The sequence below is a fragment of the Hakea prostrata genome, chromosome 1 (genome assembly GCF_041222555.1).
Source record: "Hakea prostrata isolate BN-2017 chromosome 1, UWA_Hpros_2, whole genome shotgun sequence".
Taxonomy (NCBI): domain Eukaryota; kingdom Viridiplantae; phylum Streptophyta; class Magnoliopsida; order Proteales; family Proteaceae; genus Hakea; species Hakea prostrata.
Window position 1 is genome coordinate 34,376,943 of NC_142600.1, and position 25,939 is coordinate 34,402,881.

General features: G+C 39.0%; 2 protein-coding genes and 1 long non-coding RNA gene across 4 annotated transcripts; all 3 read left to right on the plus strand.

Annotated features, from left to right (window-relative positions):
• The first annotated feature begins 704 nt into the window (after positions 1 to 704).
• On the plus strand, positions 705 to 6,174 carry LOC149028812 (uncharacterized). Its single transcript, XR_016170627.1, has 4 exons — positions 705 to 884; positions 1,958 to 2,075; positions 2,157 to 2,215; positions 4,360 to 6,174. It is a non-coding gene; the product is annotated as an uncharacterized LOC149028812 (long non-coding RNA).
• A 6,749-nt stretch (positions 6,175 to 12,923) lies between these two features.
• On the plus strand, positions 12,924 to 23,715 carry LOC149028813 (uncharacterized). Its single transcript, XM_089139072.1, has 6 exons — positions 12,924 to 13,213; positions 17,557 to 17,796; positions 20,767 to 20,878; positions 20,967 to 21,141; positions 21,292 to 21,532; positions 22,605 to 23,715. Exons 1-6 carry the CDS (start codon positions 13,039 to 13,041, stop codon positions 22,901 to 22,903), a joined length of 1,242 nt encoding a protein of 413 aa, XP_088995198.1. The 5' UTR covers positions 12,924 to 13,038; the 3' UTR covers positions 22,904 to 23,715.
• DBE1 (debranching enzyme 1) lies at positions 13,123 to 17,454 on the plus strand. Of its 2 annotated transcripts, none has more exons than XM_089139058.1 (2): positions 13,123 to 13,213; positions 14,268 to 17,454. In XM_089139058.1, exon 2 carries the CDS (start codon positions 14,364 to 14,366, stop codon positions 17,028 to 17,030), a length of 2,667 nt encoding a protein of 888 aa, XP_088995184.1. In that variant the 5' UTR covers positions 13,123 to 13,213; positions 14,268 to 14,363; the 3' UTR covers positions 17,031 to 17,454. The 2 variants fall into 2 exon arrangements, with proteins under 2 accessions (XP_088995184.1, XP_088995175.1); XM_089139049.1 differs by having other exon boundaries at positions 13,207 to 14,154; positions 14,268 to 17,348.
• Positions 23,716 to 25,939: the final 2,224 nt, after the last annotated feature.

A 25,939-nucleotide genomic window follows, 5' to 3' on the forward strand; every position in this document is an offset into this window, starting at 1 on the left:
GCCACAGGGTGGACTGATCCAAAATAGAATCATTAGGGATCTACAACAAGGCAGGGGACCAACCGGGAGTAACTTTGAAGTATTTATTTGAAACTATCTGGACTATATAATAAAAAGCTCATCAACAAAATGTACAATTACAGTACATTTGGTGTGATCAAACTCTTGATAAGCATCTCACCAGAGGCACACTAGAGGTAGGGCGATACCACAACTATCACCCACTTTTTTTCTTTTATTAGCGATAATGATACCAATCATATGGAAACTAGAAGTTTGCAATCTAAAACATGACACTACAAGAGACTAGTTACTCAATTTGACTGTAATAAACATAGGGTCTAATTATAAAGACATTATCTCTCATCTTAGATGTAACTACTACTTATAATTTAAATCTAAATTTCTCTTTATCATAAAAAAATAAATAAATCTATGTATGTATAAGAAATTGAGGGTTAAAATAGAAAACATAAGGTTTTCGATTACCCTGTAATTGGTTAAATGAGTACACGATAAAATCTCTGTTTATGCAGGTTTCATTTTGTGATTCACATTTTATTTATTTATTATTATTATTATTATTTTTTTTTTAAACTGATGTTCATCCGACTAGCTTGCCCGCACTACGATTTACTTCATGGGGGGCTTTTTATATTAATGCGCCGAGTGGGTGTGAACCAAAACCTTATGAAATAATATCCAAAATTTTCTACTGCCAGGAAATACGTTGTGGGAGAGGGGGTATGTAGTGAAAACTGAAAGAGCGAGACTGCATGCGATCTTCATAAAATCCTGTAACCGATCGAGCTTGTGGATCTTCAGGATTTTCCTCTGTTCGATCCGAAAGAGGCTTGGGATTTCTCCTCGAGCGCATCGAGGTGGTAAGTTCGCAGATCTATAATTTTTGTTTTTATCTGACTTCAGATCCGTTTCGTCAATGTAGGAAAAATGTGGTATTTATGCTCAGATGTTGTGATTTACCACAGTATTCTCCTCATTATATTCTTGAATCATTGCTTCTTCTCCTTCTTCTTTTGTTCTTGCGGTATTGCGCTGGATATTGATCTGTGTCCTCGTTTTTGGGCTCCAAGTTATCTCGATTCTGTGGTTTTTTTTTTTTTTTTTATCGGTTCCTCCTTTGGCTTGATCTGATCTAAGATTACCTCATGACCGGAGTAGTTACAGGATTTCATGCAGTCTCTTTCAATTTGAATGAAGGTTTTTATTTTCCATGGTGGAACTTTAAAAGCAGAATTTACCGGCTCGATGATGCAAATGTTGTCCCTTTCTATGATGGCTTTCAAAAGGCCCAATTGCATAGCCTATAATTAATCATTCTGAAAAGCATAAATGCATTCTTCCTTGCAAAATTAATCTTGACCTACTTCATTGAATCGTGATTGATATGAGTTATTTATTTTTAAAGAGGATCCATCTACATTAATTTTAATCCATCTATAAGTTGGAGCTTTCCATCTAATCTCAAATCAAGGTTTGTTTAACCTACACGTCGTTTTCGTATTACCATTGTAACTGAACTACTCCTCGGTGTTCTGCATAATATTGAACAACAATTGTTGAGGAGTTTTTAGTGAATCTCCATGAGCTCTATCATTTATAACTTTTCCATAGGACCCAAAGCAAGTTGGATACAAGGAAAAATTCCCTCCTCGGTGTTCTGAAAGCTAAGTTCTTGCTCCTGCCTGTTATTTAAGGAAGAAATCCCTTAATAAGGGATGGAGTTTATTATAAAGTGAAATGCGAACTTAAGCTCCACGGCTTATCCTCAGATACTGGTTTGAGTAAATTATATTGGCATGTGTTTATCAATTCTTTTGGATTTATTTCTGCCTTTATCCTCTATTTGAAAATATGAAGACAGGACATCTTGGCCTTTTTCATACAATGCAAATTAGCATACACAATGAGTAACCCTATAATCATTGTCTTGCAGATAATTTAGAGCCAAAAAGGCCATGGGGCCTGCTCATTCCATTAGTTTGTTCGTCGTACTAATCGGTTCTACGGATTTTGACATAGAGCAACCACAACTCTGGCATGATAATTACAAGGTAATTTCTGTTTCTGTATAAACCATGTTAAATCCTTGCTTAATGTATTTAATAACTTCGCCATGCATGTTTCCATCTCAGTTAATCAATAAAATCAAGGATGCGCACGCAAATCGGACCAATGATTTACCAAGATATAGGTTTGTTTATATCCTTTGCCTGATCAATGTTTTTTTCACTTAGAATTTAGTCTCTTTCTAGCGCCGTGTCTCTGTATGTGTGTGCGCGTGCGCGTGCTTGTGCACTTGTGTACGTGTGTGTGAGAACATCATGATGACATTCTACCGCTCCTGAAGATGTAGAAACGTATGATTCATTTATAACTCAAAAGGAATTTAGCCAAATGTTAGATACAAGAACAAGATTTCTTACATCTCATAAATTATAGGTAAATAATATACTCAGTACTCAAATTAGCTAAAAGTTAAAAAGGAACGTGAACATATATAAAATTTTAGGAGCCATAAATAGTCAGCCGTTTGTTATCATTTGCTAACAATTACTGTAGACTGCCAATGACTGTTTCTTATACAGTGGTATGACATTAATCACAACAAAAGTAAATGCGATATTGTATATTTGACTGCGGTAATATTTTTCCGCTGCCATTTGTCAGATCTATCAGCACCATTAATGATCTATCTTGGTTGGTGCCAATTAATATGGTATCGTGATAATTGCCATTTGAGTGAGCGATTTATGTAGTATACGGTGATATTACATACCACAGTTTTTAATGTGAGTATGCAGAAGCATTAATAAATAACTACCTCTACTTGGCAGCAGTTATTATAGGGCATATTTGATATTTGATATTTTATTTTATTTATTTATTTATTTTTTTATTTTTAAATATTGTAATTAAGTTGAATGTAATACTATATATTGTCAGTGATAATGTATATGATATAACCCAGGGTGTTGGTTAGATCTTTCAGGTTCTTCTTGAATAAGAATCCGCACTAATTTAGGGTAGGATAGGTTTCGCTAGGCTGGGGGTTTGGGTCTGTCTTTGCTGGTTAGTAATTCAAAGAGAGGGTTTAAGAAGGTATGAATGTTCTAACTTATGGTTTTGGAAGTTCTAAGAAATCTGCAGAAATTCTTCTCAAGGAAGAATTTTCAGACCTTAGGGAGATAGGGTTTGAATGGTCTGATCGGGCTGAAATTGGGGGGTCACTAGGGGAAGCAACCTTTACCCATAAACAAACTCATATTGAACGATGGATGTGGTTTTAAACCTTTCTGAACATACCCAAACTGATATTGTATTGGTTGCATGATACAAGCACAGGTTACAAAAGAAGCAGATGAGACTAATGAGCTTAAAGAACAAAGTGAACACGTTCAAGCCTTTGCAGATCATTTTTTAGTTTCAGTCAGACAAGAAGCAGAAGTAGGTCTGATATGAAAATGACACCTACGTATTACAATCTATATCACACACACCTTATTGCTAGTTAACTAGCCTACCAGCAAGTGTTGGGGAAATTTCAGGAGGAAAATGAGGAAACTTAGGCATTTGACTGTGAGAAAACCAATTGAAGCTCCAAGACATGGCATGAATGGATGGAGATTGAAGTGGCTGGGTAAGTGGAACCCTCTTTATGCCGCCATATGGTATCTCAATCCTAGTTTCAATCATTCGGTAAAAGTATTGTTGTCAAAAACAGCCAGGCACATATAACAGAAATAGAAAGAGCTGCATTACAAAAAGAAAGGTTTCATTTGAAATAATGAATTAAGCAGGATAGATCAGCTAACCTAAGGTCTCAAAACGTTACAGAATGAAGTCAAGTCATACTGTCAGTTAAAGATACTAGTTTTAATTATTCCGTAAGTATCTTCCAAAAGAAAAGATGTGCCCGTACCAATCTGTCAGTAAAGATCACATAGTATCTAGATGCAAATATCAGGGACCACAGAGAGCACATATATAAAATGGAAAAGTACATAACCATACTTCTGTGTTGAACAACAAAATTCACAAACACACAAAAACATAAAACACCATGATTTGACTTATTGCCATTTTGATATAAAGAACAGATTAAAAACTAAGGTTTTTCAGCAATGGTTGAGCTCTTCAAGTACCTTTCCACATGCCTCCAGATGGGGGAGAGGGAAAAAAATAAAAGAACTTAGATTTAAGACAAAAATTATGCATTAGGATCAATAAGATTTTCACCAGAATTATGATATAAAATGATTATTTCCATCCTTTCTATTGTCAACTTTATCATTCTTAACTGCTTTCTAATGTCAACTTTATTATTCTTTACTGCAGGCTCATATGCTGCTACTGACTCCAGCTTCTCCAACTCATGAGACTTATGTTATCTGAAGCATTATCCTTGTGAGTTGATGGATCAGAACCTTTTAGAGGCATTTGTTCAGCTAGTTTATTCTGTTCAACAGTCCTCGATGAACACCCTGGAGGTTTGCTGGTGGTGACAACAGGCCTGCTTGATCGTTGAAAGTTAACCCTGAGATCACATGGCTTCTTAGACTGGGTGGTTTGGTTAGGATTATTGGATAGTAAAGTAACTGTGATGCCCACTGCTGCAGGGTTTGGCTGGGAAGAAACAAAGCCAATAGAATTAGGGAGGTTTAAAGCAGCATATAATTGTGGAAGCTGCTCACTTCCAAATATCTGAGCCAATGATGCTGAAAGGGTGTTCGTTTGAACAAGCTATGCCCTGGCTGTCATATTATGAGTAACCGGAGACACTGAAGTTGCTTTTGATGTTTTGGCATCATCCATTTCTGATTTAGTACTAGACGCCATATGAACAAGTGTGTTTACCGTGCTGCGCCCTGCAGGTAATTCTGAGAATATTAACTGTTCTTCCCTACTAAGGGTCAAAGTTTGTCTGCTTAAACGATGAGGATGGACAATTTTTCTTTCTGCTTAATCATGTTAAAGCTTGAACTTCTGGCCCCCATGATTGAACCATTGCCCAGGTATGGGAAACCTTGGCAGAACAGAGCTGCTCCTGCACAGGAAAGCATTACTTGCATCCCCTCTCAAACTGGGATGTTGTGGTTGGTGAAAAGTTTCTTTGAGTTGTCTTCTGTTCACAGGTAGGTACTAAGATCCAAGTTGGTGTGCCAGACTGTAAATTTTGAGGAAATTGTCTGTGTACACTGCTCTATTAATGTACAAAAGATATTGTCCAAGCACCTCATTAGCTTTTATATGATGAGTTAAAGAAGAATGTTAGGTGTTATTATCATATAAATCGAAATTAGAAATTGTAGTTATGGGATGATGATGGATCCAAGAACATTGGAGGGTTGATAGAAGACCCGATTATAGCTTATGTAATATCTATGAAAGAGATTGTTAAACCTCAAATGCATGTGTAGTCAAGGCATTGATGTTCTTATTTATGATGTTGTGAACTTTGTAAATGGTCAGGTTTGTTGCTGATTTTGTGTAAGATATTGAGTGGGTGAAGATCAGTATTTGATGATGAACAATCAAACAGGGCTAAGCCCCAAAGTAAATTTCTCCATTTTTGTGCCAATTATTCGACAGATCAGTCCAACACCAGTAGTCTGTATATTCTATATTTGCTCGAAGGAATGCTCTCAGTTAGATTTCAAATTTGTTAAAATTGTGAGTTCCTTTAATTTAATTTTATGTTTGTATTCATGCATAGAGATCCATTCTGGTATGGGTTTTAACAGTTTTAAGAGACATAATTGGTTATTGATGGATTTGCATAAACCTACCATTTTGGACTTGATTTTGAGGCCATGGCAGTGCAAGGAAGATGAAGGAGTCATTAATGTTGATAATCCTTAATGCAAAATTTTGCTTGCACGTTAAGAAAAAAGGATACACGAGCCAACACACGAGCCAATGGAAAGGCTCACATAGAAGTTTCCCCAACCCTATGAATTATAAATTCTAGTTGAGCCTAATTTCATCTTATTCAAAAATTCTTTACCGAAACCCAACCCTACTAGGGTATACCCTTCCCTAGCTTAGCCCTACCTTGCCTTAATTAACCTTGAATGGGCACGCTGAGCTAAGGTCCTATTGACCTTTTTTGTTTTTGTGATCAAAACAAAACTGAGATAAGACTCAATTGATCATAGATGGTAATTATTGTTACGTTATGAAGTGCATGTGGTACGCCTTCACAGATATCATTCGTTACTGTATCTTACCATGTGTGGTATCAAGGATTGATCTCGTCTTCAAGGTGTTAAGCCTCCATAGTGTGCATTCATTACTAAGTTGTATTACACACATTTCAAAAGTTAAATGGATAAGGTAGAGGTGTCAACGGTGCGGTTTGGAGCTGAAAAACACCCAGCCCAACCACGGTCCGCTAGCAAAATAACGGTTTCAAACATGTTTCGATTTGGTGCGGTTTGGGTTTGGGCTGACTAACAGTTTAGGCTAACGGTTTAAAATCGGGTTTACTAATGGTTTGGACTAAATTAAAAGTAGACATTCAAATTTAGTTTTCTTTTACAAAAAAACGACCAACCCCCCCCCACCCCCCCCCCCCCCCCCTGGTGTGGGGAAAAGAAAAAAAAAAATAAAAATATTATTCCTCCCGTTAGGGTATCTTAGTCATTACCTCTTATTATAAAGGGTAATTCCGGTATTACATATACTTAGAGATTACATTGTATTTCCTATATAACACCTGTAGTCTTTCATTAAATAAATACAATGAGAATCGTTAACATGGTATCAGGTTTCTCACACGGGCATTTGCCCTCATTTCGCTCTTTAGGTTTTTGTTCTTGAGCGATTCGATTCTGGTCATGGCTTCTTCTTCTTCTTCTTCTTCCGCTGTAATTTCGCTCAACTTTGGATCTAGTCTTCCCATTAAGCTTGACTCTACAAATTTTCGCATGGCGCACTCAATTTCTTCCTTTTCTTCGTGGATATGAGTTGCTTGGGTTTATTGATGGTTCAAATCCTCGCCATGCGCGATTCTTCGCGATGGTGATTCTGGTTCGGTTTTGGAGTCACGAGATTATGGGATCGTCAAGATCAATTAATTCTTGGTTTCTTGGTTTCATCTCTTTCCTCCGGGTGCTGCCGCATGTTATTTCGCAACTACTTCGGCTGAAGCTTGGAATGTTTTGAATCGGATCTTTGCATCTACTTCAGCCACGAGTTCTTGATTTGCGAGATCGTTTGTTTCATGTTCAAAGAGGTTCTTCAACTATTGCTGATTATCTTCTTGAGATTCGATCTTTCTCGGATGCTTTGGCACGTTAATCATCCTGTTTGATCGCGATCCGGTGTTAGCAACGTTGCGTGGTCTTGGGGAGGCTTTTAATGATTTTTCTACTCGTGAGATTACGTGCTGATTTAGTATCGTTTGATGAGCTTTCGGTTTGCTCTTCTCTCATGAAATTCATATGCGGCACTCGGCTTCCTCCTCGCTTCATCTATTTTGACAGCCAATTTTGCAATCAAGGCTCTTCAAATCGGAGAAATAATTCGGATAACTCTCGGTTTGTTTCGAATTCTTCGCCCGTGATACGATCGGTGGAGAGTCTTCTAATGGACTCGCGGCCTTGGAATAGACGCGGGTGGCGCGCTTTGCAAATAGATCTCGTGGTTCCGGTAGTCGTGGAAATGACTTCGGCTCGTACTTTGATTCCGGACATACTGAACGCTCCCTCTTTCTTGAATGAATCACGATAATTTGTCAATTGTGTGATGCTCCAGGACATAAATCTAAGCAAGTGTCCACAACGCTCAATCATGCGTTGTTGGTAAGTTCTTATGCTCGTCTGCTGTTCATGCTTCTACAAAATATTCGATAAATTGGTATGGATCTTGGACACCGGGTCTAATTCCCATCGATCTGACCTAGCCAATCGACTATTCAAGAACCATATACGAGCACCGAGAATGTCTTCTTAGGTAACGGCCAAGCTCGTTCATTTCTCATCGGGTGTTTCTTCTCATCGCATCCGGTAGAAATTTTGTGATGTCAAATCTTTTGTGTGTGCCCTCTGTTTCGTGCAACGTTGTCCGCTTCTCGGTTTTCTCTTGACAACAATGCTTATTTTGAATTTTTTCTCCGGGAAATTTTTGGTTAAGGATCGTCGACACACACGCTTTGCTGGAGGGGAAGAGCAATAATGGTTTGTATGTTGTTGTTCTTGATTTGTCTTCGATGTTTGCAAGGAATCAACTACTAGTAATTCGGGTAGTAATTCTTTTTTGACTTGTCATGTTGCTACAAGCGAGGACCGGCATCGTCGCCTTGGTCATCCAGCTCCTCAAAGAACAAGGTCAATTCTTCGTCATTTAGGGTTACCATCTTCGTCATTACCTATGTGTGAAGCTTGCCAGTGTTCTCACAGTCACCGGTTGCCATCTGCTTCTTCCACAACACTTAGTCGTGGACCTCTTGATGTTGTTCATTCAGATATTTGGGGGCTTGCTCCTGTGCTTTCTTTTGATGGTTTTAGCTACTATGTTGTTTTTGTTGATCAACATACAAAATATACTTGGTTGTATGTGATGAAACACAAGTCTGATCTTCAGTCTGTTTTTCTCAGATTTAAGAAATTAGTTGAAAATCATTTTGCTACTTCTATTTGTACTTTGCAAACTGATGGTGGCTCTGAGTATAAGTATTTGTTCAAAAATCTGGAAATGCATGGTGTCTCTCATCGTGTTTCATGTCCCTATACTCCATCACAAAATGGGACTGCAGAAAGAAAGCATCGTCACATTTTGGAGTCAGGTTTGGCATTACTTTTTCAGGCTGGAATGCCATCCAACTTTTGGTCTGCTGCTGTTCGAACTTCAGTTTATTTGCTTAATAGGATTCCTCTTCCTATCTTGGAATTTCGGTCACCACTTGAAGCCCTCTTCTTGGTTAAACCCAATTATAAGACTTTAAGGATTTTTGGTTGTCAGTGCTTTCCTTGGCTTAGGCCATATTCTGCAAACAAACTTGACAAAAGGTCTCGGTCTTGTGTCTTTATTGGGTATCTTGATGGATATAAGGGTTATGCTTGTTATGATATTATTTCCGGAAAGACATTTGTTTCTAGACATGTTCGTTTTAATGAAGTACGGTTTCCATATAAGGATGATGCACCTAGAACACTTGCTTCCTCTCTGGTTTGATAGATCCGTATACAAGCATTTTCCAGTGCTTCTATTGTAAATTGTAACTCTTCAAATATTAATGAAAGCTCCCTACCCCCGCTGACCGGGCCAAATTTGAATAGTGGGTCCATGGGTACGGTGTAAGACTTGCTTCTTCCACACTCCTTCTAATAGGCCAACCCAAATTTTACATGGGCCTGGTCATTTAGCTACCGACTTATCAACGTTAGATGGGCACAATCAGACTAATTGCATGCGCCCATAGCTGGAACCTCTACTGGCCCATAATGCCTCAAATAAATCGCCTCTCATTCGCCTCAGCGGGTGACATTACGACTCACTGCTGTTCCTAATTTGTCTTCTTCGATATACAACCGGGTTCTTCAATTGATCAAGTTCAGCCTCATACAATGGTTACCCGCTCTAAACGGTTCTTTAAAGCCTACTGTTCGAATGAATCTTGTTGCTTCGGTTGAGGATGACTCTTCTCCCACTTGTTTTACAAAGGCTGCCTTTCTCCTCATTGGCGCACGGCGATGCATGATGAGTTTAACGCCTTGCTTTCTAATGGCACATGGGAAACTTGTTCCTACAAAACCGGATTATAATATTATCGGGTGTAAATGGGTATTTCGGGTCAAACAAATCCGATGGAACAATAGAGCGCACAAAGCTAGACTTGTTGCAAAGGGGTTTCACCAACGTCCGGGTTTTGATTTTGGAGACACTTTAGTCCCGTTGTCAAAAATACTACTATAAGAGTAGTCTTGTCAATTGCCCTTACTAACAATTGGCCTATTCGACAATTGGATGTCTCTAATGCTTCTTCATGGGGATCTCGTTGAAGATGTTTATATGGAACAACCGCCGGGGTTTGTGGATTCTTCAAAACCAAGTCATGTGTGTCATCTTCGGAAATCTCTTTATGGGTTGAAACAAGCTCCTCGCGCTGGTATCATAAGCTCTCGTCTTTTGATCTCTCAAGGATTTGTTGGTTCCAAAACGGATAGTTCACTCTTCATGTTTCATTCATCCACCGCTACACTCTACTCCTTGTATATGTTGATGATATACTTGTTACCGGGAACAATTTTGAAGCTATTAGTTCCCTCTTAAAGCCTTATCTACCGTGTTTGCCATTAAAGATTTGGGAAATTTGAATTATTTTCGGATCGAAGCCAAGCGCACTTCGATGGACTATTTCTTACTCAACACAAATATATCACCGATTTGTTATCTCAAACAAAGATGTCCGAGGCTAAGCCCGCTTACTCCAATGGCTTGAGTACTTTATCTCTTGAAAATGGGACTGTTTTGATGATGGAACCGAATATCGAAAGATTGTTGGTGCTTTACAATATCTCTAATACCCGTCCGATATTGGATTTGCGTTAATCGTGTTGCCCAATTCATGCATTCACCAACTGATGTTCATTGGAGCGCGTTAAGCGAATACGTATCTTCGTGGAACTTCTACTATGGGGATTTTCTATTCTAGCAAATCTTCTATGATGATTAGTGCTATTCGATGCGGATGGCAGGCGTCCCGATGATAGGCGTCTACAACGGCTATTGTATCTTCCTTGTACTCACTTAGTCTCATGGTGTTCACGAAAGCAACGACTCGCCATCACGGAGGGAATACCACACCGTTCACGAGTTAGTTTGGCCGCTCTTTGCTTGGTGAATTGCGATTCTTCCTCGCGCCTCGATTGGTGTGACAATATCGCAACTACCTCACAGCCAATCCAATCTTCCATGCACGGACAAAACATGTGGAGATTGATTTTCATTGTTCGTGATCAGTTGCCTCTCATCGTTGAGGCATACTTATCACTACAGATCAACTAGCCGATATTCTTACTAAGAGTCTTTCCGAGCACGCACCGGACAAGCTCGGTTGAGGATCCGTTACGCTTGAGGGGGCGTGTTAGGGTATCTTAGTCATTACCTCTTATTATAAAGGGTAATTCTGGTATTACATATACTTAGAGATTACATTGTATTTCCTATATAACACCTGTAGTCTTTCATTAAATAAATACAATGAGAATCGTTAACAGAACCAAATAACCCTTTTACATGAAAGAAGATATAGACAACCTTGTAGAGGAAATCTTCAAAGCTGTTTTCCATGTTTGCATCATTAGATTAATCGTTAGTTGTACAAATGGGCTGGATTTGGTTAGGACCCACATAATGCGATTTCATGTCTCATCCAAGATTCTAAGTTGAGTTCTTGAAATTCTTTTTAATTATCTTCTCCACTTCATTATGGAGATCTCTTGAGAATCGCACACAGCCTCACGAATCTTTTGAAAATGGAAGGAGTGGAAGAGGAATTAGAGGGTGTAGGAAGTGTTTGATCATACAAGGAACAACGAGAAGACAGAAGTATATATCAAAGATGGGCTTTTGAATATGGACACATAACGCATCGAAAGGCCAAAAGATATAAGACCCATAGAGAAAAACATCAATGGAGTTTTGAAAATCTTTAGAAGCAAAACCTTGCTAACCACATCACTGATCTCATCTCCAAGTCCAACCTAACACTTATCACTTATCAGATACATTTGTTAATAAAACCTTAAAAGTTAAAACTTAAAATTAAATGAAATTTGAAAGTTGAAAATTGAAACCGTGTGAAACACTAAACCATAAAGGTTATTGTTCAAATTCAGTGGTTCATTTAATAATTTAATTTAACGGATTGTGGTTCGGGCTAGCAAGTTGCACACGGGTTGGTTCGGCTCAGCCCAAACATGGCCCATTAAGGTTCGGTTCGGGCCATAATAGGTTAGTTTGATCCAGTTTTAACGATTCGAATTGAAAATTGACACCCATACGATAAAGGATTCTAGGCCCAACCTAGCATGTGCTGTCTTCTTGGCACTTTCTTGGTGTGGCTTCCCAGAGACTGCTGAATCCGAACTGTTACAGCATCCGTGAGAATGATCTAGCACTCACCAGGAATAAGTCAACGATTTTTTGATGTTGTCTAGATTTTTCCCCCCTCCAAAAAGTAACTTGATGTTGTCTAGATTACATATAAATTCATATCATCTACACCCAACTTGCTTGTGCCTTCATCTCTCCACACTCAAATAAGGTCTGACACAAGACTTGCTCATGTAAGACCCATTGTGAGTATGGGAGTATGAGGTGCATTTCACACCTTTGGCTTTTAGTCAAACCATTAATATTCAACCTTCATGGAAGATGTATGTTCTGCCCGATAATGGTGGGATCTACGTGGGACCCACTTGTATTTCAAGATTTTGCTTTGGTTCAGTGCCATTAATGTGCGGAACCATTAAAAGTGATTTTAGGTCGTTGGATTGCACGTTTTGGTGGAGATGGGAATATCGACCGAGATCTAAATCGAATGGCCTATGATATCTGGCTTAACCGTTCAATGCATTACTGGTGGTAAACCCAACTAAAATCAAGTATTTCCTGTTTTTCATTTTTTTAGCATTTAGAGCATTTTAGTGTATGGTGGAGAAACGTTATTCTCTGGACAATTCGCACCACGATTACATCGGGGATTCGAACTCTAACCTTTCTTTCGTCATCTTTGTCTGTGTCTAACGCACTAAAAATAAATATAGGCCGTCGAATTTATGAACCGTTAATCTCAAATTAAGATCAGAGATAAACGACGCATTCAATCACTGATAATAAGAAATTAAATTTAATGATTAAGACGCCATTAACGGATCGGACAGTCAGATGGAGTAACGTATGGAGCTACCCATCATTAACTATTGAAGCAATCTCCATTCTATAATCCAAAATCCACACTTGTGCGGTCCAAAATCTCTAAAATCTACTCATTGAAGAGAGAGAAAGAAAATGTCGTGCTTGGCGTCTTGCTGCGCAGCTGCTACTTGCGGTTTTTGTACTTCCGTTGCATCTGGAATCACAAGACGATCAGCCAGGCTCGCTTATTGTGGTCTTTTTGGTGCTTCTCTCATTGTTTCGTTGATTTTCAGGGAAGTTGCAGCTCCTCTCTTGGAGAAGATCCCATGTGAGTCATTAATTCTTTACTTGTTCCAGTTAGCTTTCTTCTTCCTTGTGTTTCTCAGTTAAGAATATCATCTGATGTTTTCCCTGTACTGTTTCTGACATCTTTAATCGAATATCTTTAGTTGTAAATTGTAATTTGTTTCTGTGATGTAAGATTTCATAATGCTAATCCGGGTCTTCTGCAATCTGTTAAGATCTTTTCCAACTGAGACTCTCCTAATCTTCGGACTTGACTTACTTTATCAGTTAGAGATGATTGAGGCCCTTTCCTTTAATTTCGTTGACCGCCTCTTTAACTTTCCTGCCTTCCAAGTTTTACTTTTTCTTTATTTTGGTTTCCATCTTTAGTTGTATTAATGTAGTCTTACCATTTTCTCCTTAGGAATTTTTCCAAATTAAATTTTGGGTGTTAGGTATTGTTTTTTCACATTAGCCTCAAGAATCTGATGAACTGAGTGTTCCAGAGGGACTCACTTGTCTTTACCTTTTGTTGCTTTCCGTATTTTTGATTATATTTCAGTATTGTTATACATATTAGGTTAACCATACAATTATACAACCCGGGAGGGGGTGAGGGAGTTCCTGAAATATGTATCTTTCTTAGTTGTTCATGGGTTCTGGAAATTGGTTCGGTTTTCTTCCGAATTCAGCTCTTAACGGGTCTTTGGATTAGTCTTTTTCTTCCAGGTCTTGTGGATCTTTGGTAGTTTCTGTTTTATACGAGGATTTAGTATTATCCGTTAGAGTCACTTGGACAATTTGATTGACTTTCCTTCTCCGGTCTTATCTTTTTGGTTATTTTTGAGACAATTGAAGTTTCCATGAAGATCTGCTGTGATTCACCATCTCAGCAGTATTTCAATTTGTAGAACAGGAACTGTTACAGCCACATTTATAATCCCAATGATTTGACCTCATTTGCTTGCAGAACTCCAATTTAATGTAAGTTAGTTTCTTTACCTACCAACAATGCAGTAATGAAATTTGTATTGCAATATCAAATCCTATTTGTAGTTTATACCCAATCAGTATCTAATGCTTCTTCCCTCCTACAGAGAACCCTGGAAATTCTATAGGAAAATTTCCTCCTAGCTTGCAAGGGTTTTTTCTACTGTCTTCCAACTTTGGTTTGCTATACTTTTGAAAGAAAGATGGCAGCTTTTCAACCTTCAATTCCAGTACAGTTACACCATCCAGATCATGGAGCCATCAAATTGGCAGGGTTAACAACTGTCTCCTGTTATTTTGATCTAAGGAAAAGGGTTCATAATATAATGAAAACTGAAATGGGAAAAAGTCATTTCAATGGAAAAGGTTTGAGAGATTTATCTGGAAATTTTCAATGGGCTCATGATTTCAAAGTCTTTGCTACAGCAAGTTTTTCTGTTGATGAAATTGGAACAAGTTTGGATACAAGCAAAAATGACGTGGAGAAGGGGTCAACTTATTCATTCAGAACAGAAATTGGTGGTGTGGTACAGGTATTTGTTGGAAAAAGGAATATGAAATATGCAATTAGTATTGATGTTTCATCTTTGCCGCTATGCGGTAGTGAGGATAAATTGGTGCTAAGTTGGGGCTTGTTCAGGTCTGATTCAGCATGTTTTATGCCCTATTCATCCCAAAGTTTGGCCCCAGAAACCAGTTCAAACACCTTTGAAACCCCATTCGAACAGATAACATTGGCCAGGTATGTCCTACAGCTGGAGTTTGAATCGAATGAATCTCCCTTCTATCTCTCTTTTGTACTGTGCTCTGGTAATGGTTCAAATAACATAAGAATAAGAAACCATAGGAAGACAAATTTTTGTGTGCCTGTTGGCATAAGTTCAGGTTATCCTGCACCATTGGGAGTTTCCTTTCCAGGTGATGGATCAGTAAATTTTGCCCTTTTCTCTAGGAATGCTAAAAGTGTTGTCTTATGTCTGCATAAAGATATGACAGATCAACCTTCTTTAGAGATTGATCTGGATCCATATGTTAATCGAACTGGTGATATTTGGCATGTCTCAACGGAAAGTGTTGGGCCATATCTGTGCTATAGTTACCGATGCCAGGGAACTACCACTGGGAGTGGTGGAGACGGGCTTCGTCAACCCTTTGTTCTCTTGGATCCATATGCTAAAGTTCTCAAATACTTCTCTCCCAAGCAACCTGGATCCTTTTTCATTCAGAAGGGCCTTGGTTGCTTATGCACTGCACCAGCTTTTGATTGGGATGGTGATGTTCACCCTCGTGTGGAAATGGAGAAACTTGTTGTTTACCGATTGAATGTGAAGCGCTTTACTGAGGACCACTCCAGTCAGCTACCTGATGATGTTGCAGGGACTTTTGCTGGCGTGGTTGAGAAGTTAAACCATTTTAAAGGTCTGGGTGTTAATGCAATTTTATTGGAGCCTATATTTCCTTTTGATGAACAAAGAGGGCCTTATTTCCCTTACCATTTCTTTTCACCTGTGAATCTGTATGGACCCACTCATGATGGAATATCCACTGTTAATGCTTTGAAGGAGATGGTCAAAAGACTGCATGCCAGTGGCATAGAGGTTTTATTGGAAGTTGTTTTCACCCATGTTGCAGAAACTGGAGATTCCTCTTGCCAGATGGGAGCCCTTAGGGGGATTGACAATTCATCCTATTTTGTTGCTGCTGGAGATGTTGACTCAAGAACTAGAAATGCCTTGAACTGCAATAATCCTATTGTCCAGCGAATGATTTTGGATAGTCTTCAGCATTGGGTTACTGAATTTCATATTGATGGTTTTGTTTTCATGAATGCATCATCTCTCATGAGAGGGTCAAACGGTGAATACTTATCCCGTCCCTCTTTGGTTGAGGCCATTGCTTTTGATCCACTACTCTCAGACTGTAAAATTATAGCGGACTGCTCTGACCCAAGCAGCATGGTGTCAAAGGAAATTCGTTTCCCACATTGGATGAAATGGGCAGAAATGAATACAAGATTTTGTCGTGATGTAAGACAATTTTTGAGGGGTGAGGGTGTTCTTAGTAACCTAGCAACACGGCTTTGTGGGAGTGGGGACATTTTCTCTGATGGGCGGGGTCCTGCATTCTCTTTCAATTTTATTGCAAGGAACTCTGGACTTTCTCTTGTGGACTCGGTCAGTTTTAGTAGCAGTGAATTCTCATCAGAATTAAGTTGGAACTGTGGGGAAGAAGGTCCAACAAATAAAACTTTTGTCCTTGAAAAGAGGCTTAAACAGTTTCGGAATTTTCTTTTTATTTTGTATATATCACTTGGTGTTCCCGTCCTTAATATGGGAGATGAATGTGGCCAGTCAACTGGTGGATCCCCATCATACAGTGACAGGAAGTCTTTTGATTGGGGTGCTCTTAAAACAGGCTTTGGCGTTCAAACAACACAGTTTATTAGATTCCTGAATTCACTTAGGATGAGAAGATGTGATCTTCTTCATAAGAGAAACTTCATGAAAGAAGAAAATATTGACTGGCACGGAAATGACCAATCTCAACCAAGATGGGAAGACCCATCATGCAAATTTCTAGCCATGACATTGAAGGTTGACAGAGATAACAGTCAGTTCAACTCAATATCTTCTTACATAGCGGGTGACTTGTTTATTGCCTTCAATTCTCGTGATGATCTAGAGATTGTTGTTTTACCTTCTACTGAAGAGGGGACTGCATGGTTTCGTTTGGTCGACACGGCTCTTCCATATCCAGGGTTTTTCTCTGAAGGCGGGGATCCTGTTCTTGAACAGATGAAAGGATTAGTAACTTATGAAATGAAGCCTCACAGTTGTGTCCTTTTTGAAGCTCAGAGTAGAAGTGGCTGAGAGTGATCTTTATTTACTGATCTTTCTACGGTACAAGTTTAAAGGGTTGTTTTGATGTTTTTTGTTTCTAGTTGAGAAGTATCATCAATAAACATGTAAATAAGAAAGAAGCTTAAAGAGAACATTTCAGTACAAAGGCAATGCTTCTTTTGTTCCTTGTTATGTGTCTGGGTCTCTGTATCCATGTTTAGATTCCTTTCCATTTCAATTGAATCCCTCTTTGTCCCTTTTCTAAATTTGAGAAGTATGAGGAGAGGACAACTCATACTCTAATACATCCCAACCAAATTAGGTTGGCTACATGAATCCTGTGATAGGTCACTTCGCTTTGGGGTTTGCAGTTTGCAAAATGCTTTTCACTTAGTTATTGATTAGGAAATCTTGAACATTTTTCATTTTTGGTTGAGTTCTTTGTTTTATGAATCACATCCCCCCCCCCCCCCCCATTTTGAGACAGCTTTGAAATCAAACCTTGAAAACACCAACACTTCAGTTATGCATCAACTCGTTCCTTTCTTATTTTCAGGGATAAACACTTTTGCTCACACTCCCTCAAAGGAATGGTTTCAAACAAGTGCTGTTCTTCGTGTCAGTTTGGGAAATTTCTTATTTTTTGGGACATTTGCTCTTATAATGATTGGTGTAAAGGACCAGAATGACAGACGAGATTCATGGCAACACGGTGGTTGGATTCTTAAGATTGTGGTGTGGGCTTTGCTCATAGTCCTCATGTTTTTCGTTCCAAATGTCATCATCACAATCTACGGTCTGTTTCCTCTCTCTCTCAATTTGAATTGGGTTTCAATATTAGTTTCTATATACCTAATTTCTTTTCAAACCCAGGTTTTATCGCGAAACAATTTCAGCTGGTTTTCCTTTTTAGATGTTTGACTTCATAGTATTGCCCATCCATAGCACTCATGGAAAGTTCTTGATGATGGGAAGAAATGCATGCAGGAGTTTGGTAGGCAGATGGAAAATCTAGCCAAAGTTGACTAGATGACCACCACAATCTAGGAGATTCTGAATCTGCTTTAGATGTGTCATATTCTTTGGATTAAGTATCTGCAGTTTTGGTATTGTCCTACCAAAGAGTTTCTGGTGGAAAATTGACTAACTTTATCAAGAAAAGTTCCACCAGGGGATGCACCCCTTGTGTAGTTTTATATGTACAACTTATGCAATTTTAAGGAAGATGCAATTTTAAGGAAGAAGATTGTTCATGGTTACCAAGGACTTAAATATAAGTATTGCAAATTGTATTGGTGGGATAATTTTAAGATTGGTATCATATCAGATCGAAGATACACGTGGTGATACACTTTCAAAGCAAAAAAAATATGGACTAACAACATATAATATGCAGTTTGTATGCATTTTGCATTACCACTAAGATAGATAACATGTGACAATACAAGTACATTTAATTTAGATTTTATACTTTTCCCACATCTAAATGCCTGGTTATTAAAAAGAGTGGGAAAAAAAAGCACGACGAACAGTTTTTGTTTTTAGGTGAAATTTCATGAAATATGAGTACAGATCCTTACACGATCATTTTCTATGATATGATTTACTTATATTTACCTATATCCCTGGATTTTGTTAGCAAATAAAAAGTTATAGGGACAATGGTTTGAACCGGAAAAATCAATTTCTTTGGGAAACTACATTTTCTGTGTACTTTTTCTTCAATCTCTGATTTCAGGCATTTGACTCATTGAAAGGAGGTTTAATAGTTGGATTTCATTCATTTTTGATACTTGAATGTAGACCTTGAGCTGAGAATTTTTAAAAATAGGTTGAGAGCAAGGACTTGGAGTTCCAGGTGGTTATTTCTACCTATAGAATCCATTTCAGATTCTGTTTTTAGTGCAGGAATGTGACCATGAGGGTCTTATTGACTCAAAGAAACCAAAGGCACTGTGTTGACCAAATTGCATAGTATTGAGCTGTATTGGTTGATATGTACTGATACTTTATATTTTTCTTTTCAAACCCTTAAATTGATGTATCAGTCTGTTACTTGCATGTTTGTAGTACCTTACCATATTGCGCTGTATAGGCCAATACAATATGATACTGACAGATACATAATAATACTAAAAAAATGGATTTGTATGGCAATTGTATCGATACATTGTGGTACCAATATGTATAGGCTGATATGATGCAATATTATAGACCATGCATGGAACATGGTTTGGGCCAAAGGAAGCTAGCTTGTGTGGGAGAGACTTGGAGCTGCAAAGATATTTTTTAAGTTTCTTTTAGTTTCTATTTTCATGTAATAGCTACTTGGGGTCTGCATCTGGGCTCTGTTTCTGTTCCATAATTAAGTTTAGCCTTTTCTGTTTCGAGGCCAAATTTCTGGATGAGAAAATGTGTTTGATGATCTAGTGATTTCTATTTCCTGGCCACAAAAGAAACTGAAACATGTTTGTTTTGTGCAATTCTTCTGTTATTTCTCAGCTACAATATTGTCTATTTCCATTTCTGGGAATAAGAAACTGAACAGGAATTGATAAACTGATTTCTATTTTTCTTTTCTGTTCCCCAGAACAAAATAAATAGTGAAATAGAGAAACAGAATTGTTTTCATTCGAAGCTTGTAGGAGTTTCTATTCTAGTTACTGTATTTCTTCTTTTTTTATTTTTTTGGGTGGGTTTTCCCCCGATAATTGGCTTCCCAGGAGAGTTGAACTCATGATCCCTTCTTTAAGAGGTATTGGTATTTCCTAACTGAGAAACCCCCTTTGGGTCACTTCCTAGTTCTGATGTATTATTATCTTCTTATAGATTTCTTGGCTGCCATGCATAAGGAAGTTTCTTTTATTTTTAATACTCTAGTGCTGAGTATAGATAAAGAACAAGGGGTACATGGTGCATGATTTGGTTGTTGACGATTTTGCTCCGTGAGAATGAGTGTCCTGTAGTGAACCAGTCACAACCAAGGCGGTGAAGCCGAACCACATGCCATAGGTGATGAAGCCTATTGTTCTTTCTTCATTCTTCATTCTTCTCCCCTACCTTTCGTCTTTCAGTCATCTCTGTCCAGCAGGAATACTGCGGTTATTCTTCACTGTCTTAGGCTCTTAGCAGGTGATAGCACATCCTTTGGTGATTGATTAACTTACTACAATTGCTGTTCAGGTTCATAGTAAGTTCTGTTATTCCTAGCTTTCTTTCCATGTCTGCAGTATGTTCTTTTGAAAGCAACTGGCTTTGATTTGTAGTCACTGAGTACTGGCAATCTAACCATCTTTTAGGATGAAATTTAACTATTATTCCCCTCCCCATCTGCTTCCTTTGACCTAAGTATGCCATTCATGGGATTCCTAGGTCTTGATCTAAAGCAGTTTCCATGACATGCTATTTTGAGTTTTAGGTGTAGAAGTTTCTGCATATCCAACCATATTAATTCTCTGTTCATTTTTTAATTATCATCTAATCACCCCTATAGGAATCCTATGGTATATCAGTTTCAGCTTCATCAGGCTTTTGGTTTATATTCAGCAGATTTAGGTTTACTGTGATTCTGGTTTCTTTAGGTTTTTTATTGTTTGTGTTTTTTTAGCATAGCTTACCTTATCAAATACTGCAGGTCAACAGCTTCATCCAACAGTTGGTATGATGACCTTGTAGCCATTTATAATTCCTGACTTGCAATTCCTAACATCTGTACATATTTTTTTTTATCAACCGTATGAACTAATATTTGAATCGTTGTTTCCAGAAACGATGTCAAAATTTGGTTCAGGACTATTTTTGCTGGCTCAAGTGATTATGCTGCTAGACTTTACACACAGATGGAATGATGCATGGGTGGAGAAAGATGAACAGAAGTGGTAGATAAAAGTCCCTGTATGTTTTCATATCTGTTCTCATGGACTCATGGTGTTATGTCTCATGCTAATACTATAAATCTTATTACAGGTACATTGCTTTACTTGTAATATCAATTGGGTGCTACCTCGCAGCATTTACCTTCTCAGGACTTCTATTTATTTGGTTCAATCCTTCTGGCTATGACTGTGGTCTTAATGTTTTCTTCATTGTCATGACCATCATCCTTGCATTTGCATTTGCAATTATTGCATTGCATCCACAGGTAAAGAAGATCTGTCCCAAAAATGTGTTTCAGTGAAAAAATAAAATTGATAGAAATTTGAAAATATATTATGGGACTTTCCGTGTGATTATGATGTTCTATTTGATATTGACTTAAGAACTTAAAAGCTGATTATAAGCCTCGAACCAGGTGAATGGTAGCTTCTTGCCTGCTTCTGTAATTTCTGTGTATTGTGCATATGTTTGCTACACTGGCCTCTCAAGTGAGCCTCGAGATTATGAATGCAACGGCCTCCATAAGGATTCTAAAGCGGTGTCTATGGGTACACTCATTCTTGGGATGTTTACAACTGTTCTCTCAGTTGTATACTCTGCTGTTCGTGCTGGATCATCTACAACCTTTCTGTCCCCACCGTCCTCACCCAGATCAGGTGTGTGAACTGAATCTGATCCTTCTTATAATTTTCTGTCTCAAAAGAGGGCTTCTTGAGGGAGACCCAGTTTTCAGCTTTTGATATGAACTCTACTTGTCAAACAGTATTTTTGAGTTACTAGAAAGTAAATGGGGAAATCTCAGCTAACAAAGATTTGTGATATACCTCCTTATACCAATGTCACATTTCCTGAACTCTTACCGTGTGGCATAAATTGAACACGTACGAGTGAGAGTCCTTGTGACAGGTTGCCCATCTCATTCATGAAACTTTAGCCTAAATAAGCATGGGAAGTGACTGAAATGTTGCATATACTGTGAAAATGTCATTTCACTATACAAGATTCTAAGGTCAGTTCTTTAATTTTATTGTCATTCTTAACTTTAACACACTTCCTCTGCTTGTATTGAGCTGAAATTTGACCAATGAGATGGGTGTAGGGTTCTGTCTCTGAACCTTCCCATGTTTCCAATGTTAGGGTTTTTGTGACATACTTCATGTCACAATAGTTTGTGACCTAAGTCATCAGCCAGAATAAAGTCACAGATCATGTTAAAATATCATCTGAAATTTTTGTGTCTGAGCTAAGAGGGCACAACCTAAACACTCACAAAAAAAGGAATACCCATACCATTTGATAGACATGAGACTCAACTACCTAGGTGAACCATTTTTGGTAGTACTAACCTGAACTTGATTCACCATAATGGATAAAATATAATTGCCTTGCTCTAGCACTAGCCATCTTGATATTTTGATTAATCAAATGTTCACCAAAAAAAAAAAGATTAATCAAAGAGTTTATGGTCTATCCAGTTGGCCGTTATTGGTTTGGGTTCTTTTTAGTTATCTGGCCTGGTAGATGCGAGTTGCACTTTTGAAGTTTTTGTGGTCGTAAACTTGTAATGTTAATCTTTGATCTTCCATCAACCATACTGGTAAACGTTTTATGTGTCTTTTCTGAAATGATGAAATTGACCAAGCTCTGTTGATTGGGGTTTAAAATTTGGCAAGGAAGTTCCTCCATTTCTGAATTTTTGTGGCATCTAAAAGTTGTTCCTGCCCATAGGTGCAAAGCAACCACTTCTTGAGTCAGATAAATTGGAGGAAGGGAAAGATGAGAAGGAAAAGCACACTGAATCCCGGCCAGTTAGTTACTCATATGCATTCTTCCATCTGATTTTTGCTCTTGCAAGCATGTATTCAGGTATGCTTCTCACAGGGTGGACCAGTTCTACAGAAAGCACAGAACTTATAGATGTTGGTTGGACATCAGTATGGATTCGGATTTGCACTGAGTGGGTTACCGCTGCACTGTATGTATGGACTCTTGTTGCCCCTCTGCTATTTCCTGACCGAGAATTCTAGGCCTATGAATTACGATATAGCATACATACGATGTATCCTGTTTCAATGGTGCTGTATATTTGCACACAGGTTGGGGTTGGTATGTCATGTAATGCATGTTAAATGTGAGCTATGTTGAATTTTCTTGTAAACAGAAAGAGCATGACACTGTCACCATAAGTTGCCAACAGAAATATGTGAATACAGTGGATTTGATTTGGAAAGGAAATAAGTTGTAATCAATGCACAAGTCTCCTGTGTTTATTAAGGTCTGGAGAATTCTACACATGCATCTTTACCCCTGTTTTCAGATAGTCTTTTTTTAAAGCATAGCAGGGCCTTCTTGGAGGTTAAAATGAATCATTGTAGCAGGGCCTTCTTAGAGGCTTTTTGAATTTTTACTTTTCTTCTCTTGGCTTCCAAACGTAGCTTAAAGTATTTGTAATAATCAAATATGAGCATGTCAAGGTGTCAAAACCTAGTTTGAACCGATAATATTGAGTTGAATAAGTGAAACCAATTTGAATCTGATGCGTCCAAAATCTGCTCAGCCCTTAGATCTCCTCGTGATGACCTGCAAAACGAAAGCGTCAGATGTGGCCCGACCGCGGGGGTCGTGAGTCCACCTCCGAAGGCTAAGTCAGTTGATGAACTTAATCACAAACGGCTCTGCTAGAAGCACAGAGCTAAGGAATAAAGAACTGGAAAATGTGATCTAGATCGTAAGCCGCTGATAGTTTACGTCTATCAGTATGTATCTGAATCTAAGTCTCAGATTGTGTGTTTTCGATCCCCTCACCTCGTATGGTAGTGAGGTTTATATAGAGTGTACCTTCAAATCTCCTTCGTTGGATGCACTTGAGCCTTCTTCGGGTAGTCGTTGGATCTTAACAGTTAGATCCATTGAGCAATAGACTTCTACTAATTTGGACTAGTAGAGGACTCCTGAGATAACCTTTAGGTTATGTGATGATTATCCCTTCGATAATGATTAGCCGCAGCCGTCAATTCGAGTCTGCCATCATTAGGGTAATTAACCTAATCCATAAGCAGGATTAGGGCGTGCTTGTAGCTGAATAAGTTTTCTTCCTCAGCTAGCCATCTTCTGGATTCGGTTCACTCGGGAGCGAGTCGGTTCCCTCTGTCTCGACCAGGGTCGAGGGTCGAACCAGGTATGAACCCGGTCTGATCATAATTTCTCCATATCACGAGCCCCCCCAGACCAAGCGTTCGGTCGATCCCGAGGGCTTGGTTTTTAACTGGGTTCTTCGTCAGGCGATAGTCTCTGCGTGCTCCATTAAATGTCATATCACATTTAATGCGGTGGTCACTTTTCCTCGAGCGTTGTGAGGGTAAGGCCACGTGTCTCCTTGCAGTCGATCTGTCGTGGCTCACGTAATCCAAGCGACGGTTTCCGAACGCCTGTTTCGGATTCGTGAGTTCAAACTTTCAAAACGTCTTTCAATCTTGATCGTCGATTTTGAATCAATCTCGATCGTTCAGATTCCCGAACACTCGTGCGGGTGTTTTAAAAGCGGTTCGTTGTCTTCGTAAGTTTCATTCTTCCTGTCCGGAATTTGAACCTTTGTTGTCTGCTTTGCGCCTTCTTGCTCTCAAGCTTTTGTCTCACTGAATCAATAAGTTTACTGGTCTTTTTCTTTTTGTAGTTTACTGAAACAAGTAATAGCGGATAATAGGGCTTCTCTGGTACCCAGTGTTGGTAATAGTAGTGGTAATGAAGCTTTTGCTTCTCCTCCCGAACAGTCGGATAGTGATAACAAAACCCTAATTGTCCTCTGGCGTGAGTTTGCTGAAGTTTCTCAAAAAGGTTTAGAGAGAAAAATCGAAACTCCTTCTGCCCTCCTCGAGTCTAGATCTTCCAAGATTGCCGAGTCTTCTAGGCAGCCTCAAACTTCCAGGTCCAATGGTGGACCTGGCTCTGTTCCCTCCATTTACAATGAGGAAACCCTTCTTTCAGCCATCCAAGATTTTGATTTTCCTTCCTCTTATCAGGTTAGGGCTCCCCTTTCTGATGAAAGGGTTGATTCAATCCTTTTGGGTGAATTTTCTCTGTACATAGATGCACTGGAAAGCGGGGTTCGCTTTCCCTTTTTTAATCCTTTGTTCTTCGCAGTTCTGAATCATTGGGACATTTGTCCCGGAATGCTCCTTCCCGATAGCTGGTGTCTCATCGTCGGCTTCTTGGGTTTGTGTTTTGAACTTGGCATTACGCCATCTCTTTCTCTCTTTGTATATTTTCATGTTCTTTCTATCTCCTATCCTCCCGGATGGATTTTTCTGTCCAAACGCAATAAGGCTGAACTTGATTGGAGGGGCAACATCCTTGCCAAAGGAACTTGCCCTTCTAACCACAAAAGATGGCGCGAACGATACTTTTTCTGTCGAGCGCCTCCATCAGATCTTAACTTCCCAACCGCCTGGAGGCGGTGTACTTCTTCTTCTGAGAATAACCGAGGCCTCCCCTTATCCAAAGAAGACGAGGCGGCCGTCAGGAAGATCAAATCCATTCCATGGTATCAAGAGATACATGGACTTGAGGTGGAGTATAACTCCATTCTTCAAGATCTTGGGGCTTGGCTCATTGTGAGCTTCTAACCATCATCCTTTAATTTTCTTGAAGTGATATGTCTTTAATTCGACTCTTGTTCTTCTTTGCGGTGCCTCCAAGAATGAACCCCGAGAACCTGCGAGTGAAGGCCGCTAGGGCCGTTGCGACAGCTGAGCAACGATCACCCAGAGCCTTGACCGTAGATCAAGAGGCTTCTGTTCCCTCTCCCGACCCCTCTTATAGGGGTATCAGGAATATCAGGCCCATGGCTGATGCTTCGGGTAAAGGGAAGAAGCCAATGGTGGAGAGGTCTAATGTCTCCTCCTTCGCCCGAACCAAAAGGAGGCATGATACAATTGATGCTTCCTCCCATAAAAAATCCAAAACTTCAACGGATTGTGAGGAGGTCTTCACCCCCCAATGGACCCTGAAGTTGACCGACAGGGTGACTCGGGACCCTGAGAAAGCTGCAGAGTGGAGCTCCCTTA